Source organism: Porites lutea, chromosome 4 (genome assembly GCF_958299795.1).
Source record: "Porites lutea chromosome 4, jaPorLute2.1, whole genome shotgun sequence".
Lineage (NCBI taxonomy): Eukaryota > Metazoa > Cnidaria > Anthozoa > Scleractinia > Poritidae > Porites > Porites lutea.
Genome location: NC_133204.1, coordinates 37961059 through 37979904, shown reverse-complemented (window position 1 = coordinate 37979904; position 18846 = coordinate 37961059). Strand labels below are relative to the sequence as shown.

The window sequence follows — 18846 nt, the reverse complement described above, 5'->3', positions numbered from 1 at the left end:
AAATAATAATTGAGAAAGTAACGGAGTAGAAAAGTATATCGGAAAAAGGGCAAAAATAAGATGGAACAAATACTTAGTAATCTCAATTTTTCCCGAGGCGGGACATTTTGAAGAGGGGAATTCACTAAACCTCGCTGTAACAGCGGTCGTCCGTCAAAAATCGCGGGTTACAGTGCACAATTACCCTCTGACGTCTTATATTTTACAGTGTTGCCCTCTCAGAGATTTTGGCGGGAAACGGTTTTATTTAATATTAGATGTCATGTGTCCTCGAAGTAATCAATAAAAGCGCGCGCTGTTGGGAAGACATTTCCAGGCATATAACAACAAATATTATACACCTCACCTTTCCGCTCTCATCACAGCCCGATTGAGTAAATCGATATTTTTCGGCCACACATTTTTGGCACAATTTCCATATTACCATAAATGGAATAGATAATAGGTTGAAAGGAACTGGAACGGGGTGGTATGAGCTGTAAGTCCTCATTGTAATGGCTTTCTTAAAACACCACTCGCTCTGCGAGTGATCCTAAAACAAACAAACAACAACAACAACAACAAGCAACTTTATAAACCGCATAAGAAATAATAATAGTTACTGATAATATATTTATACTACCTAAATTTAGCAAAGGAAGTGTCGGGATGCTACATATTATTTAACTATTGTTCCTCGAGCCAGAATGGGTTCTGAGTCACTAGCCCACGAGGCGGAGGGCCGAATGGGCTATTTACTCAGAGGCCATGAGGGCGAGAGGAATATCTGTTTTAGTAAAATCCAACTAGTTGGTCAAAAATATCGAGACAAGACAACTTTAGCTTGTAAACCGCGATTCAGCCGCCATTGTTTTGGTTTTCAAAGCCGGCGCTTTTCGTTACTGGTGGGCTATAACATATATTCTAGTAAGAGCTCACCCAATCAGAAAGCAGCATTGATAATAGACCACTAGTTGGATTTTACTAATACATTTTATCCTAGAATGCCACCTAGTTACACATACATATATAACGAACAAAGACATTTTACAGGAACTTCTTTTTAAATTTCATCAATAAACGTGTCTATGTCAGCATAACTATGCCAGTAGAACAAAGAAAGTAACCGTAGTGTGATGTTAACGTGGTGAAGCTGGCATTGGATCGGTTGAAATTCAGGCGAGTACGTAGAATATGATGCGTGAAAATAAAGTGAAAATAAAACTTAGTCTTTTTTATCAATGTTTGGTACGATTGAAGGGTTGTATACAATTAAATGTTAGTGCTACATTACAAAAGTGACTTTTGAAATACACTGCGTAGAGAGAGAAAAAAAATAGGAGATATTGGATCAGGTAGTGAAAAAAAAAAGTTTAAGCTGTCTCTTTGTAGAAACCTGCTTGTCTCCTGATATCTAAATAGCAGTAAGCAACAAAAGAAGAAATCTTTCAATAATTACAGCGTCTGAAGTATTTTTTGCTACTTCTGTTTATACTTTTTATGCATCACGGTCCTTTAGATGGTAATTATTGAGTCAGTTATTGCTTTTGGCGGCCAAATGATAACAATTCCAGTTTGGGATGAATTTGACCACAAGAGTGGCCGTTGGGAAAATCCGGATGCATAAGAAGATTATCCCAGCAAAGGTGAGGGCACACCCGCCATCCGGGAGATGAAAATGGAGCAAAAGGGGAGAGAAAGAAGGGAAAAATGTTTTCTAACTTTCTTGTTGCAGGGAGCAGAGAGGCTTTGTGCCTCGCTTTCATGTCTTAAAAATACACATATAATATCCCGGATGGCAGGAACGCCCCATTACCGGCAGCTGGACAAATGACACATTAATCATGATCAGTTTTTCGTTTGCGTCCTTGAGCTTTTCTTGAGTTTTTCAGCTAGTACCTGAACATGTTGATAAGTGTTGGAGAGTAGCGCAATCATCATATTAATAAGTAGGATAACTCCCATGATGAGAAAGATGGCGTACAGCAACTTGGCCACCACCTCGCTTGAACGGTCAACTGTCTCAAATTGGTCAAGCCCCGTAACGCCCAGTAGAGAAAAAGCGAGGTGCGGTGTCATTTTTTCCAAACTGAAAACAGACATTATAAGAATTCGATTAGGCTAGTATGTTCACACCATACCGGATATCGTTTGCGCCGGCGCGAAAACCATACCGGACAGTGCTTCTGTTCACACATAAGAACGGTGTTGTCGGTTCGATTTTTGTAACGGAGCGAAGCTGCGACGAGCCGACCTGAAATATCCGATAGGTGTTCATACTATACCATACAGTTATTGATGTCGGCACGAAAAGGTATCCAGTATAGTCTGAACATAACCTTAGACGGAAAAGCAGTCGTTTTTTTCTGAGCCACCTTGTAGAGGAGACTGAAATGGTAGATCATTACTACCAAGTTGCACGATAACTATGTCGTGGCGTTTAGATCGAACTACGTGCAGATAAAATTTGATCGTTTTTGTTACTGTACACCAACCAATGCCATGCCAAGTTATATCTGCAGGAGCTGTAATTTGTAGGGATAAATCAAGGTAACCGATATGATGTTCAATGAACTTCTGCAGGCGTCGAATAAAAGAGTACCCCAAGATTAAAACACGAGGTGTTCGGGTAACCGTATGTGTAGCCACAACTCTCTTAACAAAGAATGATTAAAAATAAAAAGAAACTTGTCTGAAAAAATTCTACTAAGCGTCAAAGGGATGTCAGTACAGGCTGACGGCAATAGCTGGAAGGGCCGCGCAAAACATATAACAAGTCTTTTATACAGAACTAAACACGTTCGATCTCCTGATGGCCAGGGAACCACCGCGTGCACACTGCTGATAAGAAACGGGAAATGCCTCTAAATAAAATGACATTATGATTCCATTTTCTCATCATAATGTTTGTTTTTTCCTAAAACCGTCTTCTTTAGGCGCGAAGCACCAGTGTGAGATTCTTGGCCCACTCAAAAGTACGGGCTGTTTTGCAGACTAAAAATTGATTAGACCTTCTTATCATACCCTTTTGAGCCCATTGTCTTTAATGGAGCAGTGTCATTGCTAAGCACACTGATTTTAGAAATATTGTACTTGAATTGTATCCGAACTTAGGAAAGAAAAGACCAAAAGAGTGAGGGTAAACACCGCGTAATTTCATGATAGTAAAATAGACTCACCAAACATATCCATCGTCATCACATGCCCTGAAAAAGCAATAACGCGTCATAAATGTTACAAGTGAGAGAACATGCCGATTTACTTGTTGCTTTAAAATAACAAATACAGTCATTCTAGGAGCATGTCAAGCTGAATTGACACAAAATCATAAGACTAGCCATAATTTTCCTATAATTTAAACAAAATCCCTCACTGAATATTTCCTGGTTAACAGAGCTCTGTTAGGACATATATTTTGAGTCATTATTTTACATTGTGCACAAACCTAACAAAATTATTCCAGCAAACTAAATAAGAAAAAAATTCATAGCTGACAAGAATGGGCTCTTTAAAAAAAATGTTTCAAACAACTCAGAGATTTACTGGTCCAGAGCTACTGTTTATAGTAGTCTAGAATACAACTGCTCTATACGCTCGATTGGATCTCACAGTGCTCTATTTGGTAACTGAAAGATGAAAATTTGTTGCCTATTTGATACTGTAACGCTTTAGAATGGAGGAGATTAATAAGTATTAAAATCAACAAATTTGAAAAAGTTAGGCTAAATGTTTCAAAATGCAGAAACTATGACGCACCTGGAAGAGGTGCGCTTAAACGAAGCTACCATAAAATTCCGAAAATAAGCCCCCCCCCAAGTATAAGCCCCTCCAAATATAAGCCCCCCAAACCAGTGACGCAAAAAACCCTCCGTTAAATCGCCCCTCCAAATATAAGCACCCCGGGGGCTTGTACCTGGAAAATTGCCCTCAAAAACAAAATAAAACAAAGCAAAAACGGTAAGTTTACTTCGAACTATAAGGCTAGCCCAATCGATTTGTAAACGCAGATTTCCCTCCGTAGATAAGCCCCTCCGAATATAAGCCCCTCCAAAACTAAGCCCCTCAAAAAAGGCCAATGAAAAATATAAGCCCTGGGGATTATTTTCGGAATTTTACGGTATTCTATGTCTATAAAAAATGAATACAAGGCTTATAATAGCCTGCAGGTAAACTTCCCTTTCAAGTGGCGAGCAAAGCAAGCCGCAAGAGGACGCTCAAGCGAGCAGCAAGGCCGCGAGGGGTGGGAATCTTTTCTTTCCCTGCCCCTCGCTTTCACGTCTTATTTCAATTACCGCTCGCGTTGACTTCGTGCGATATCCTCCAAACAGGGAGCTTGTTCGCGGGTTAGACTCACTACACGAACTGATTCGATTCATTCCCAGAATACTTCTTTGGAGGGAAGACGATTTATAAAATACATGATACTAATGATTTATGGTACTTACAGAGAACCATAAGTTTTCCCATTTGACAGATAGTATTTCTCGGATACAAAGATCTTAGTAATGACCAAGGAAAACGCCACTATTGTCGCCACGAATTGCCAAAATATTACCAGCACATCCCAAATAATAAAGAATAAGGCAATTTGTGTGGGGCCCATTCCTCTCGTACATTCCATCACGTGACCAAAGGTTCGTAGGGCGAGGAACATAGTGATAAAGCCATAAAGGCATCCAGCTACGGCTAAAGGCCTGTTGTTAGCAACTGCAACGGATGTCGCCCATGTGAACATGCGCAGAATAAAGGTTACCACGTAGGTAACGACAATGACGAAGTCAAGCCTGTTCCAAAGATCGCTACGAATAGATATTGTAAATGTAAAAATTAGAACCCAATACAATGTAATTAAGCTCTACACAGTAAGTTTCTTGTGTATCTTTATTAGTAAAACAATCGTCAGGAGCCAATCAACCAAAAGGACGACCAAAATGTCGGACTTTCGGCCTGTTTTAGATTTTTTTTTTTGCGGAAGTCTGTGTTCACAAACGTCCGCATAATCCAATATAAGCTACGGGCTGACGAACTCGGGTAGTATGCTATACAAAAGGCTCTAAATTAGAAAGCTTTGCACTGTGGAGATCGCCTCCCATTTAAAAATTTAAAACGAGGCAAAAATACGGAGCATTGTCTTCTTGAATACCTCCCAATAAAGGAATAACTGACCGAAGGGGCCAGAAAACAAGTAGGTAACATACTTATTGTATCCCTGGCTGGTTTAATTTAATGCGCTCTATAACTAAGATGTAACAGTATGGTGTATTTCTAGGTCATATCGCACGGAATTCCCCAACTTCCGAAAACAACGTACGGATTGCACTTTGTAAAAACTGAAGCAATACACCTCAGTTGCCTCATGGGATACCTTTTGCTTGCCCCCTCCATTTTCTAAGGGACAAATCCTTGGGGAAGCGGTTGAATTCCCGGATGAAGACAGAGTCGCCTCTTAAGGTTACTAGGACAACGTACTGTTATTTGGGAAAACCAAAAACACTGGTTGGCAAATCAAATGGTTGAAGCCATTTCGTTTTGGAATCTCCAGAAAATGTTGCCTTTGAAATTTTTCTGCTCTTTTTAGTATCTCCGGCGGATTTCGATAGACTTTGCAACGGTTAAGGCTTTATTTGACTCCTATTGAAGACTGTACCAGAACAGATAAACAGATATGAGCGAGAGTGATACCATTTTCCTAAAGATGTTGAAATCGAATTTTGTATTCAGAATAGTACGATGACCTTTGGTTTGTTTTAAGACAATTCTTTATGCACAACGCTAAGCGATACATGTATTAGTAAAAATATCGTGTTCTGCCCTCAACACCCCAATTGAGACCAAAGTCTGTAATTTACACCCCTAAGCGAGTCGACGAACACCCTGTTTTTTTTTTCATAAGAAAATCCGCTACGGGATCATTTGTTGCTGTGGACAAGAACTTGCACAGTTGGTTTCTATTTGCTCCCTCATCTTCAGCTTGAGACAGAATGTACCTGAAATATTTGGAGAACCCCTTAAGGAGATTAGCTGATGAACTCTTGGCAGTTTCCCTTTTTTCGGGTGGTGATGGGAGATTTACGTAAGTTGATCCATGAAGCAATCTTTGCTTTGTTGCTTTTTTCTCAGCTATTTTAGCGCCCGTAAATTGGTCGATCTCCATCAATGTACGCGCAACAAAGAAAACGAAAATGGCCCATTCCACCCGACTGAAGGCAATAGTTGGAGGCGTCAAACAAAGGTAAGAGTTCAGGCCAAGAAGCGTCAGGTAGCTCAAAGAATCACGGAGGAATATGAAGTATGGAGTTGTGAAATAATCCAGATATAGATCTGTAAAAGAGAAAAGATCAGACTGTCATGGACACAAAAATCCGACTGAAAGGGAGGTAGAAAGGAAAGCTCACTAGCATGACATCAACATGACATCACCATGACGTCACCATCACCAAAGGACGTCACCACCAGCATGACGTCACGTTTTGCTTTAATTATGTCAAAAAAATAGCGCCCAATGTTTTATACCCTCTGATAAAATGCAAATTTTCAGATGCATGATTTTGGTCAGTTGATTTAGTTTGGTCGTTACCGAGATAATCATTACCAAGGAAACAACTCCGACAGTCGCTCGATATCTTCTCTCCTCTCTTTCACCTTTATGACCCTTTATAGCCATCCATTCTCTTTAATTCATAGAGTACAAACCCACAACTAAGTTAGCCTATTAGCTAGCCTAACCAGGTTCTTACATAAATTGTAATTTGCACAAATTTAGGCAATTTAGGTTCTTAAATAGGTTCTTATTTTCTGAAGAAAACGAATTTGACTAATAGACCCGCGACCGCGACATTGGACCCGCGACCGCGACTTTGGATCCGCGACCGCGACATTGGACCCAGTCAAACTCAAAGAAAACAAAAGCATGGTGGCTATGAGTATTTAGTGGTATTCAGCTTATTCCTTCTGTCTACTAAATTTATAGTGTTATGAGAAGAAGGACTGAAGCACTGACCACTTGCATTTTGAAGCCCTTTTGCCCAAGTGTACAGAATTTTTTCTATAGATTGTAGAAAATACGAACCTGTTTCAAATTTTAGGTCAAACAGGTTCTTCTATAAAAGGGGGCCTAAATGGCAAATTTTAGCCTAACAGGTTCTTAAAAACCAGGTCCTTAGTTGCAGTTTTTTTTACTGTATTCAAAACTATTTACATTTGGTTTGCCATTTTACTAGAAATATATGCCATGTCATTACGTATCTTAGAGCTTGCAGCTATACTGACCACAGGCGGCCCAAGCTCACTACAGGAACGCGGACGTGACTCTTGCTTGCTAGCGGTGTTGTGTTACAAACTGTTATTTACAAAGGCTTGTATGGGATGTAAACGGTTTTTCTTAAAAGAGAGAAAATATGTTATGTTTTAAAATAAAATCGACTTATACCTTATTGCCTTGTTGTATTCCAGCGGCCTGCAGTCGACAAACAAACAAAACCCTAAGCCCTGCTGGCTACCCTCGCAGGGCTTATTTTAGTTACCCGACATACTATGCGATCGGTGAACGGGTCCAAGGCAGTTTGGAAGAGCCTAGTACGAAATTTGGAAGCCGATCGAGCAAGAGATAAAAGCATCACTAGTGAACGATCTGTGGGAGGAATTGCGAATCGACTGAATGGACATGGAACTGCAACATCTCTGCTTTGAATTCCTGGAGGAATTGAGGCCGGGGGTAATTTTCCAGCAGAATTATTCGCCTCGAGCGACGGACACTCCGGAAATCACTGTTCTGCCTTGTCTTTCTCTTAGCAGTGGAACACCAAAATAGCGCTAACTTGCCGAAAACGCTTCAAAACGGCCTGAGACGCGAGCAAACAACAAAGAATACAACAAGGCAATAAGGTAAGTCGATTGTATTTAAAAAATAACATTTTTTCTCTCTTTTAAGAAAAACCGTTTACATCCCATACAAGCCCTTGTAAATAACCGTTTGTAACACAACACCGCTCGCAAGCAAGAGTCACGTCCGCGTTCCTGTAGTGAGCTTGCGCCACCCGTGTACTGACAGAACAACAAGCAGCTAGACCTTTGACTGGCGACAGAAATGAAACCCATAATAATAAAGAATGTGACTCTCTTGATAAAAGGTTGTTAAAGGGCTTCTGGCATGCACTAAGAAAAACAGGCCATCTGATCTGACATTCTATTTGAAGCTTATAAAAACAGCAGTAATTCCTACCATAGATGTCCTTTCCATCAGCTCCTGTCATGGGGAAAACCACAGATTTAGATTCATTATATCTCATGTTATGTCTCCTTAGAGGAAGTTTAACCCTTTGAGCCCTAAGAATGATCAGCAACAAATTTCTCCTTGTAATATCAATGCTTCGTAAAACAGATTGGTCATAAGAAATAAAGACAAGATCACACAAGATGAATTTTCGTGATATTTTATCAACTTCTCCCCACTGCATTTGTAGGAAATGAATAGCGGCAGCAAATGAGAATTCAAATTTTGATCTTAGGAACTAACGGGTTAATTGATAGAGAAGCTTAATAACATACAAAAGGCGAGGGGCAAACCGGGATAGCCAGGTGACCCATAATTTTTTCAAGCTATTTTATTGCGTTTGCTGTTTGCTGTAAGACGTTTTTTAACGTGCTGATGAGCGATTTTTGGTCGATGCAAAATCATCCCGAGGAAGAAGTGTTTATGAGTTATTGCACGGTTGTTGGATAAATAAACCAAAAAATAAATAAATAATAAATAAATTACGATTTAGAAGTAGCACATCCATGCAACTTGTTGACAGGCCTTTAAAATGCTTTATAATGAATTCTTATCTCCACAGTAATTTAGTTGCAGTAATGTGATTCCTAGTAAAAAGGACAATCCTTTTTGTGGTATGTCAGATAACGGGCTTCTATTATTTACTTATAAATTGGGAAAGAAGAATTGAGAAAAATATTTTTACCGTGTATAATAGTTTTTCCTAATGTTTTCGGTGCCTCGTATTCCCCAAAGTGAGCGGTGGTTGTATTTTTACCGGAAATCTTTCTAAGTTCTGATGGGTTGACCTTCTCTCCAATGCCAATGGGGACAATTTTGACACCCAACTTCTCATTTAACTCACAGACAACATGACCGAGATTTGGATTCTTAGGACAAACTTTACTTAGTGTGTCATTTGTGAAGACCACAAGTATCTAAAACGGGAAGACAAATATAAATTACAATTAGAAAAACGTAACGCACACTAACTTGTCTTAGTCGGCAAACCTAGCCTTCCGGTACGTAGGTATAAAAGAATTTCAGGCCAATGGGGACAATTTTGACACTCAACTTCTCATTTAACTCACAGACAACATGACTGAGATTTGGATTCTCAGGACAAACTTTACTTAGTGTGTCATTTGTGAAGACCACAAGTATCTAAAACGGGAAGACAAATATAAATTACAATTAGAAAAACGTAACGCACACTAACTTGTCTTAGTCGGCAAACCTAGCCTTCCGGTACGTAGGTATGAAAGAATTTCAGGCCAAAAAAATTCCTCAGCCGAAAAATATAACTAGAGATCAGGTTTAAGTAAAGGAGATTCCAACGGCGAAGTAACAGAGGACGTATGAGAGCGGCTAAAATTCCGCCTGATCTCAGGTTGAAAGACATTCAGTGTATATCTGATTCCCCGTTATCAATCAACCCTCTAAGAACAAACGTATTTCTTTTGAAAAAGTCAGAAGGTCAGGAAAAAACGGAAGCTACTGACTAACTTGCCTATCCTCTGTTAGTGTATTATGTACAGTATCCCGAGCACATCATGAAAATGTGCGTGTACCGGGTTTTTGTTTCTTCCATGAGAGACCATGTGACCTATCAGACCTATTATCTTAATTTATGATTTTATTTTTACTGAGACATTCACTACTCTGCCTTTCCCTTTTTTTAAAAAGTGAGTCTGTGGACAATATCCTTACTGGGACTATTCAAGCGAAACAGTTCGGCAGTACATGAATAGCTCTATAGCAGTTTTTCCTTTCTCGTTTGCGCTTTATTTATTTCGACACTAGGGCTGTTTTTATGGTATTCTAAGTTAATCTAAGTCACTACAAGTTTTGAACATTTGTCTCGATTCGTGGTGAGCTGTCTCAGTGTGTTTTCGAAACGATTTGAAATGTTTCAAAATTCCGGGGGGTACTCTTGGGAATTCTTGGTGGGGTGTGCCGCCCGGTTCTTCAAACCCTGACCCTACTTCAGACCAAAAAATATCATTTTCCACACCCGTTTTCAGACCTGAACTTTAGGCGGAAATTATGTCATCAGTACTTGAATTCGAGCGCAAACAAAAAATTCTTCAAATCCATTTAATTAGAATTCGCACATTTAACTTTATACTCGATTCCAGACCAAAACGGGCAAAATCTATTCTTGTTTTCAGACCAAAAAGGCGCAGAAACCCTACCCGAGGGGGCGGCAAATACCCATATAACTTATATAAGGGAGTAACCCCCCGGTTCAAAATTAAGTGAATCTTCTGACCTTATGTTTTCACCTCACCTTTTTTGTTGCGAGAGGATCACCTGCGCTTTTGAAGGCATCACAAGCCTCACAGAGGTCTTCATAGAGCCGAGGGGGAAAGTCTGATTTCTTTAATGATTCCACCCTGTCAAGTGCTGCATTTTCATCGTTGATAACACGGAGGGCGTTGTCCTCTTCACGAAGAATAAAACTGTATTTAGTAAAGTGGAAGCCATGTTCGTGGATCGTGTAGCGGATTGTCTTCTTAATCAAGTTAAAGACTTCTTCAGTACGCACGGCTTCTTTGAGATCTTTGGTCATCGCCACAATGAAGCAAATCTCGGTTTCTATAAGGAAACAACAGTACAAACTTTGTCTCTAAAACAAATGGAGCGCGTCAACCGAAACCCGATAAACAAAAATTCTTTCGTTACAAAATTGAAATCAAAATGGAAATGAATTTAAGTATTAATGTGGGTGACAAACTTTAGGCTTTTAAGGACCACGGCCCGGTTCCAGAAAGGCCGATTAGCGCTAATCCAGGATTAAATTTTTTTTCCATTTTTGGAGTTTACCTTCCTATGTATTGTTTATAGTGACATTTTGTGATATCATTACATAACTGTTTCTCGGAGTTAAGGCTCAGCAGTGTTTTGTAAGCTTGAGTTGCGTGTTCTTAGAGAAGAAAACCTTACTCAAAATTTGGTTTAATCCTAGGTTAAAATTAACCATCTTTCGAGAACTGAGTCCAGGGGGAGCTGATTGGGGCGGGATTTCTCCCAACGAAATCTTTGTAAGGTTTTATTTTATAAAGGGGCTATATCGTCATGAGTTCAGCATTGTTTGGTCAAAGCTGAGCTGAAATTATAGACAAGTATTCTCAGATATTCTTTCTCAAACTTGGATCTCTAAAAGAAAGCTATCAAGTGATTTTTATCAAGGGTACATAAAGCATCATTAGTTTTTGGTAATTTTTCGACAACACAGGAGTTAAAAACGGGGAAAAAATCGGCCCAATTTTTTTTCAAGTTGTGTAATCATTTCCATCTTGACCATCGAAAGCCAAAGACATATTAAACTTATATTTGAAGTATAGTAGCAGAGTAATTTCAAATAAAACTGATTTTCTAATTATTTCAGAATTTTCCTTGATTCCAATGTGTTTTTAGGGTTTTAAAGTAACCCGAGAAAATTTATAGTAATGACTCCTTCAAAACAGGGGAGAGCTCTTGAGCTGACCTACTCTTAGCGAAATATTCAGGCGCTGATCTAGGATAAATACTGACCGATTTCCTAAACAAGCACCGAAAGCGCAAGCTTCTAGTGGTGTGCTGAGGCATGCTTCCCCGGGAAAATTTTTGGATTTTAACTGCCAAAAGTCCCTTTTCCTGGGTTTCTGAGTAACTCGGACAGGATATTTACTGACTGTTGAAACCATTTTCCATATTTCAACATGGAAAAATTTTTTTAGTTGAAAATTATCTGTTTAGATTCGCTGAAACGTGGCTAAATAAATTTCAAGTGCATTTTAACAATTTGTCATCTAAGTCGAATTTAAAGCATTTGAAAGTCACTAGCTAAGGCTTAACAATGACAACTTTATTGCTGGCAGCAGCAGACGGTAAATTTCTCTAGCAGAAGTAACAGGATTTTGCGAAATAGGTAACATTTGAAACGTCCAGAAATTATAACCTTTTAGTCAGTCAAAGCATGAGGCCTATAGCTAAGTGTCTGCCGACCTTTGAGCGCGGAATAGGCTTTCTAAGACAAAATCACCTACACTAAACACTCACGAAGCCTTTTTATGCTTGGCACAAAGCATTCTGGTAACACGAGCTCAACAGCATTCCTGAGTTTTGTCTGTCAATGTCTTCGATTAATCACACAATAAATGACTTTCGTGGCAATCACAACACTTCCGAAAACCACTCATAATATTTCCACATTTAACACGGGCGAAACATTGTCAAATTACTCCGATAAACTCCCTCCTCCTCCACACAAATCGTCGCATAGAAACTTTTCCCGACTCACACGATTTATTCAAGATCCCGGATGTAAACTAGCGGTTGAAGAGAAGAGCCCTTGCCTTCAAAAAATTTTTACCTAAGTCTTTGGCCTGGTCAGACATCAGCATCAATTTCCATCTAGCTGAATAGATTTCACCTCTAGAACCAACTTTGTGAGGCCAAAGACGGTTTTACGGCCAACAACAAAGCTCGCAATATCCAATCTTTCCGTCTCAAAGCCCGGAATCAGTCTTTCACCCGTGTTGCCAAATGAGACGAAATACGAGAAGATGTTGGACGCTGCAGACTTCGCCAATCTTGTTTCTTCACAGGCTCAATGATGCCTGCCGGAAAACTTGCTCAAGCCAGCCAAAAAAACTCTAAGACAACCCACTACGAGAGTCGAGTTCAGTCTCTATACGAGCTATGATTTCAAATTGACATACATAGAGAATTATGGGAAGTTATGTAAAGCATTTTTTTTGGGGGGGGGGAGGGGTAGGTTAATAGCCAGTGGCAAACTCATGACAGTCTATCTACTGCAGTGTATTCAGCAATATCCCGTAAAAAATATATAAATAAAAACTAACAATCAAAAAAGTCAGATATTCATTATGAGAAATCTGACCGATTTCCTTAAAACGGTGGAAAGTGGTGTGGATCCGCGCCTTGTGGTTCCCCAAACATTCGAATTTGCTTCTGACTGGCTGGTGAATGTGTCCTGGCGAATCACAAGCAGAATATTTCTTCTCGAATAGCTACCCCTTAGGTCTCGAACTATGATTTGGTTACTAACCTGTGGTCTTTCTTAACTTCTTGTTAACAAAATGGACAACAGAGAATAGGGCAAAGAAAAGAGGAAAGAAGAACGTGTCAAGCACGGTCCAGACGTTAAGAAACAAATATCCCCAGCGTTTGAGGCTTGTCCAAGGCTTCTTCCGCTCTGAAGTAAATGAGCGGTAATACTTTGAAGTCATCAAGTTAAAAACCACGGGATGAGAGACAAACTGGCAAAAAAGAACGTAAACAAGCAACAAGTTTAAGGGACAATGCTATCAAAATAGCACTTCGTTTGGATGTTATCTCAGAAACTTATCCTTTGGCTTCCATCCCCAGACCCGATGTTTCCAGTAGGAGACATAAAAAAAGTGTCCTCAGTTAGCACTTTCGTTCTTATGATATTGACCCCCATTTTTAAGAGTGTTTTTTTTTGTTTTTAGACGGTTTTCGTTTATATCCGAGAAGACCAAAAAGAGTTAACCATTGGCAGATGTGAAAGGTAAAACCTTCTGCTTAGATATTTTTATGACCCTTAGCCTGGAACCAGGCTGCGCAGTGGGGAAAAAGGCAAAAAATAAATATAGGAAAAATATCGGCGAGCGAAGCGAGCCCAGCGGTGGTCTGGGAAGGGGGAAATGGCGGCGGAGGCTCCGCCACCCTTTCTCCACCCCAGACTACCTCTAAGCTCGCTTCGCTCGCCGATTTTTTTCCTTTTTGCCCCAATTCGGAGCCTGGTCCCAGGCTATATGATCCTGAGTTGGTATGGTCACGCTGTGCCTCCTAATGTCTCGGGTACTCAAACAACTGAGCTAACCAGTCGATATTGTTAAAAATCACTGACAGGGAGAAGCAGCCTAAATTATGTAGTATTTGTCTATTTATTATATCCATTTCGACATCACTGGTGATCCCTGTAATCTCAAAATGAGATGTAAAAGTCTTTTTGTTTCCGCTTTTTAACAAACCGGCTACTTGGTCAAATAAATATTGGTACTGACCGCTGAATTCTGCGATTTCAAAATGGCTGTAATAAAGTGGTACTTGAATTTGGTCTGAAATCATACTTGTGGTTTCAAATCGAACTCGCACTGCGCGCTTGTCCGATTTTAAAATCGCGCGTATGATTTCACCCCAAATTGTACTCAACTCAGTTCAGTCACCATTATTAAGCAAACGGATGGAGCAAATAATGAACGCCAAATATCTTAAGCTACTTTGAGTCAATTATAGTCAATTCCCTTATCGATATCGATAATTTCCACATGATGTCACACGTTCTAAACAGTCAGCTTTTCTTCACTCACTGTTTTTGTCAGTGAGTATACTGTGCTGGGTTATTAACACCAGGATCCGACACTTATGTTGTGTACGTTATTCAATGATGCAGGTTATACCTTGATCCAACACTAAACCAGGAAGTACTACACTGACATAGTACTTTAGAAAGGACGATGATGTGACCGATAAGCTCATATGGCCGAGGAAGTTGCATGAAGTTAGACTGGCTACCGGTAACGTCAAAATTTTGTTCCGCGAAACTCTTTACTCTGAGCCAGCATTTTTGTCAATATTTATCATACCTTCTTCTGCTCTGTATCAATAGCTTTATTCACCACATAATCGAAACAGCTTTTAAACATATTTCTTGTGTCGCTGTCGGTTCTTAGCGGGTCGACCAAAGCGCAAGTGAATTCATCTAATAACTTAGACAGCGTCTCCATTTCGTCTGTTTCGGGGTTAACCGCACTTTTTACTAAATCCCTGAGTGTTTTATTCACCTTGAGAAAACATACATCAAGAAGTTTAGAATGATATTAAGGCTTGTTATGTTCACACTCTACTGGACAGCGTTTGGTGCCGACACGAAAAGCTATCAGGTACACAGTAATTTTCAAGGAGTTATAATAACTCCTCTAGTAGGGCTTATTTAACTCCTTACAGTGGAGTTATTTTTCAGGGAGTTATTTTAACTCCAAAAAGGAGTTTAAAGAACTCTTTTTCAGGAGTAAAAGTGACCCCAGATATTGAGGAGTTAAAATAATCCCCAAAAAGGAGTTATCCTGTACCTAAAATTTTTACTCCACTTTCAGGGTTAAATTAACTTCAAAAAAAGTAAAAACAACCCATGTAAGGAGTAAAAGTAACCCCATTTCGGAGTTATTTTAACTCCAGACTGGGAGTAAAAAGAAGTCTTTTTCAGAAGTAAAAATGAACTCAGATTCGGAGTTAAATTAGGAGTTAAAATAACCCCCAAAAAGTGGGTATCCTGTACCCAAAATTTTTACTCCATTTTTGGATTTAGGCAATAATTATCAGGAGGGGGGGGGGGGGGCTGAAAAACTAGAGTTATCTACCAAAAACTTAGACAGTACCCCCCTCCAAAACAATAAAAAATAGCTCTAAACCCCCCTTTGTTATGTTAAAAATAACGTCGCACCCCCCCCCCCCCCCCCCACCACCACACTGGTAAACTCAAAACTGGACTGAGCTGCCATCACAGCTTCAATAATGACAAACGTTATTATGTAACATCTAGTATCGAGAAGGATGTCGATCGCTTGATTGAAGATTTAGACAAAGCATTTTCTAAGTACCGGGGTGCTTACCACATTGGCTCAAAATCTAAAATTTCTGAAGCCAGAAAGAGAAAGGAGCAGAGAAAAAAATAAAAGAACAGGAGATTGAACGCTTCAAACAGCAAACGAAAAAGAGCTTGCATTATATTTAGATCCTTGGGAGGAGAGGCTGTTGAACTTTGTTATGAGCCTCATATATATGGAATTCAGCAAATCGATTCAGTCGATGAAGAAACATTACTTTTATTCACATCAAAAACCGACAAAGCTTGTCTACGAGATCTGTTTGATTCGCATTGTTTTATGGGGGAAGCTGAAAAACAAGTTCATGATTTTTGCTTTACATAGGATCAGCTCAATTAATTAGAAGATGGGTTAAAATTGATCAGTTGTGAATTTACTTTTCATTTTGATGGAATATTTTCAATAATCGTTTAACAGCTGTTCGTGTTGATATTTGTTACAGTCTATCATGATACCTGTATTGAGAATCTTTTATTGCGTTTAATTTTATTTACATTTCAAATAAAACTTAAGGCCCCCCCTCCGTCAAATGAGTGATTTTACTTTGAGCCCCCCTATCTTGGCAGCAATTTTATGTAATGCCCCCCCCTCTAGTTTTTCAGCCCCCCTCCTGATAATTATTGCACAGTCCCTTATAATAACTCCCTAAGAATTACGGTGTACTGAACAGTAAAACCCCGCGTATAAGAACCTGGATTTTTTAATTTAGCCTTAACTGGTTCTTATATAAATGGTACTTAAAGCAAATTTAGACTACCAAGGTTCTTAAGATACGTTCTTATATTTTCATATGAATTTCATTTAAGTATATTATAAATATCATCTGATATTTCACTTAAAATGCCTTTTCAAAGTTGATACACTTTTACAGCAACTCCACTGATAAGAACCTAACTTAAAATTTGAGCCTTAATAGGTTCTTATGTGGAGGGGGCTTCAAATGAAATTTTAGCCTAGCACAGGTTCCTCTTGTAACAGGTTCTTAAAGCCCAGGTTCTCATACGCGGGGTTTTACTCTATAGTATGAACAGCAAAAACACAGAACTGGAACAAGTCGTTCACACACATCGAGCATCGTGGTTGGCAGAGAGGGTTTCGTAAACTAAATCCCAGCCTTCACTCCAGAATACTATACTGATGGGTTGAAGTCCTCTTTCCTTTATTAAATTCCGCTACGTTCCGAATACCTGATCGCACTACACCACACAAGTGTGGCGCAGAACCTATCCGATACGTAACGCTCCACTTTCTAGATCGGTGCGGCCTTCGCTCCGTCACAGAAATCGAGCCGTAATCACCGTAAGCAGAAGCCTCGAGTACCCAGTATGGTGCTCGTGTCGTCGTAAGAGGTACACAGTATAGTGTGAATATGGCCTAAGTGAGTGGGGAGGTAGCTTGGTAATTTTAAGCCCATGATAATGGTAAACAGCGAGGATAATTTAAACGGGGTGAGAAACGGTTCATACTTTAAGACTTACCTCAAACGCTTTGATAAGAGTGTTTGTCTCACAGCTTGTAAGTGTTTTTGGAGTGACGTGTTCTTCAATAGATTGATAGTCGCCTTCTTTTAAAACTTCGTCTAGTCTTTTTTCTGTTTCTAAGTTCGTAAAGAAATAAAAATTTTAGAATAAATACGAAATACCGTTACTTAAGGGAACTTATAAAAAAAAAGTCTTTTGCTAGGAAAGGGAAGGAGGTAGGTCTGTGATGTGTAATCTCTGCTGTTACATGAAAATGACTATATCGACATGCAGACTTTTCCGTCGCTAACCCTATATTAGTACCTTCAACATTACGTTGTTTGAGGATTTGGAATACATTTTTCACCTTTTTTGTTTTCTTCTTTCGTTTTCTTCTTTCGATCCAATGAATCTGTCATAAAATAAACGAAATAACTATAATGATAACGATAACGATAGCCATAGCGATAATCATCATAATGATAATGATAATATAATAATGCAAATGATAATATTAATAACAATAATAATAATGATGATAATAATAATCATAATAATAGTAATAATAACAAATATGATCTTGTTCCTACCCTACAGTTTTGGAAGAGCTTTATTGAAAAAAGGCAGATTAATAATTGAACAATGGAAAATCCCATTTTCGAATTTTCCCGGCTGCTGCATGCTGCCGACAGAGGCTGATCTTGCGGATAGATGGACAGCACTGTCGGGTTTCAATATCCCTCCCCTTGCTTAAACTCTGAGTCAGATGATAATAATAATAATAATAATAATAATAATAATAATAATAATAATAATAATAATAATAATAATAGTTTTTAATAAGTGTAAATATTTAATTTGACAACAAAACTATTATAAAAACCATTTACAATCATTTCGATTGATAACTAGTTTCAAACACAACAAAGCTATTTGTAAGCAAAAATTGTTTGTTAAAAGAAGGGTCATAAAGCTACAATAATATTCTTATATTTGTAATAATAATAATAATAATAATAATAATAATAATAATTTCACAATTGTTGTGATTGTTATTATCATTAAATAATAATCTTGACTGGGGAATGAATAAGTCTTTAAAATATCAAACTGAAAAATATTGTTGCTTTTTGTATGCGTCTCTGAAAGTGTGTTAAAACCGTTAAAACACACTTTCGGAGACGCATACAGTAATTGAACCAGAAGTTAAAAAATACTATTTTTCAGCTCTGCTTATATTAATGCCTAGGAAAATCACCTTGCAAACAGAGTCTCCTTTTGTCTCTGTTTTGATCGATGGGGAGAAAAAGAAGCTTTGTGCATGCCTGAATCGCGTCAAGCCTTTGAAGTCGCCGCCGCCCGAATTTCTTTTTTTTTTTCGTTAAACTGGATTTTCGAGAGCGACCATCCTTTTATTGTTAAGCCGATGGTGATAAACTGCTCCCGCTGTACCAAGCACCCGGCCATAAGGCCTGGGTTCCAAACTGTATCCTGGCAACATGCAGCGCATGCTCTA

General features: G+C 38.9%; 1 protein-coding gene across 1 annotated transcript in view; it reads right to left on the bottom strand.

Annotated features, from left to right (window-relative positions):
• Positions 1–18846, bottom strand: part of LOC140934632 (uncharacterized) — a 29913-nt gene that overhangs the window by 6655 nt on the left and 4412 nt on the right. Inside the window, exons 2-14 of the mRNA XM_073384226.1 lie at positions 17698–17742; positions 17349–17467; positions 14851–15048; positions 13287–13497; positions 10521–10828; positions 9257–9394; positions 8937–9168; positions 8201–8224; positions 5967–6300; positions 4425–4778; positions 3159–3185; positions 1879–2068; positions 347–532 (exon numbers count right to left, since the gene is read on the bottom strand). Of these exons, the coding sequence (XP_073240327.1) occupies positions 347–532; positions 1879–2068; positions 3159–3185; positions 4425–4778; positions 5967–6300; positions 8201–8224; positions 8937–9168; positions 9257–9394; positions 10521–10828; positions 13287–13497; positions 14851–15048; positions 17349–17467; positions 17698–17742 (2366 nt within the window). The remainder of the gene's footprint in view (positions 1–346; positions 533–1878; positions 2069–3158; positions 3186–4424; positions 4779–5966; positions 6301–8200; positions 8225–8936; positions 9169–9256; positions 9395–10520; positions 10829–13286; positions 13498–14850; positions 15049–17348; positions 17468–17697; positions 17743–18846) is intronic.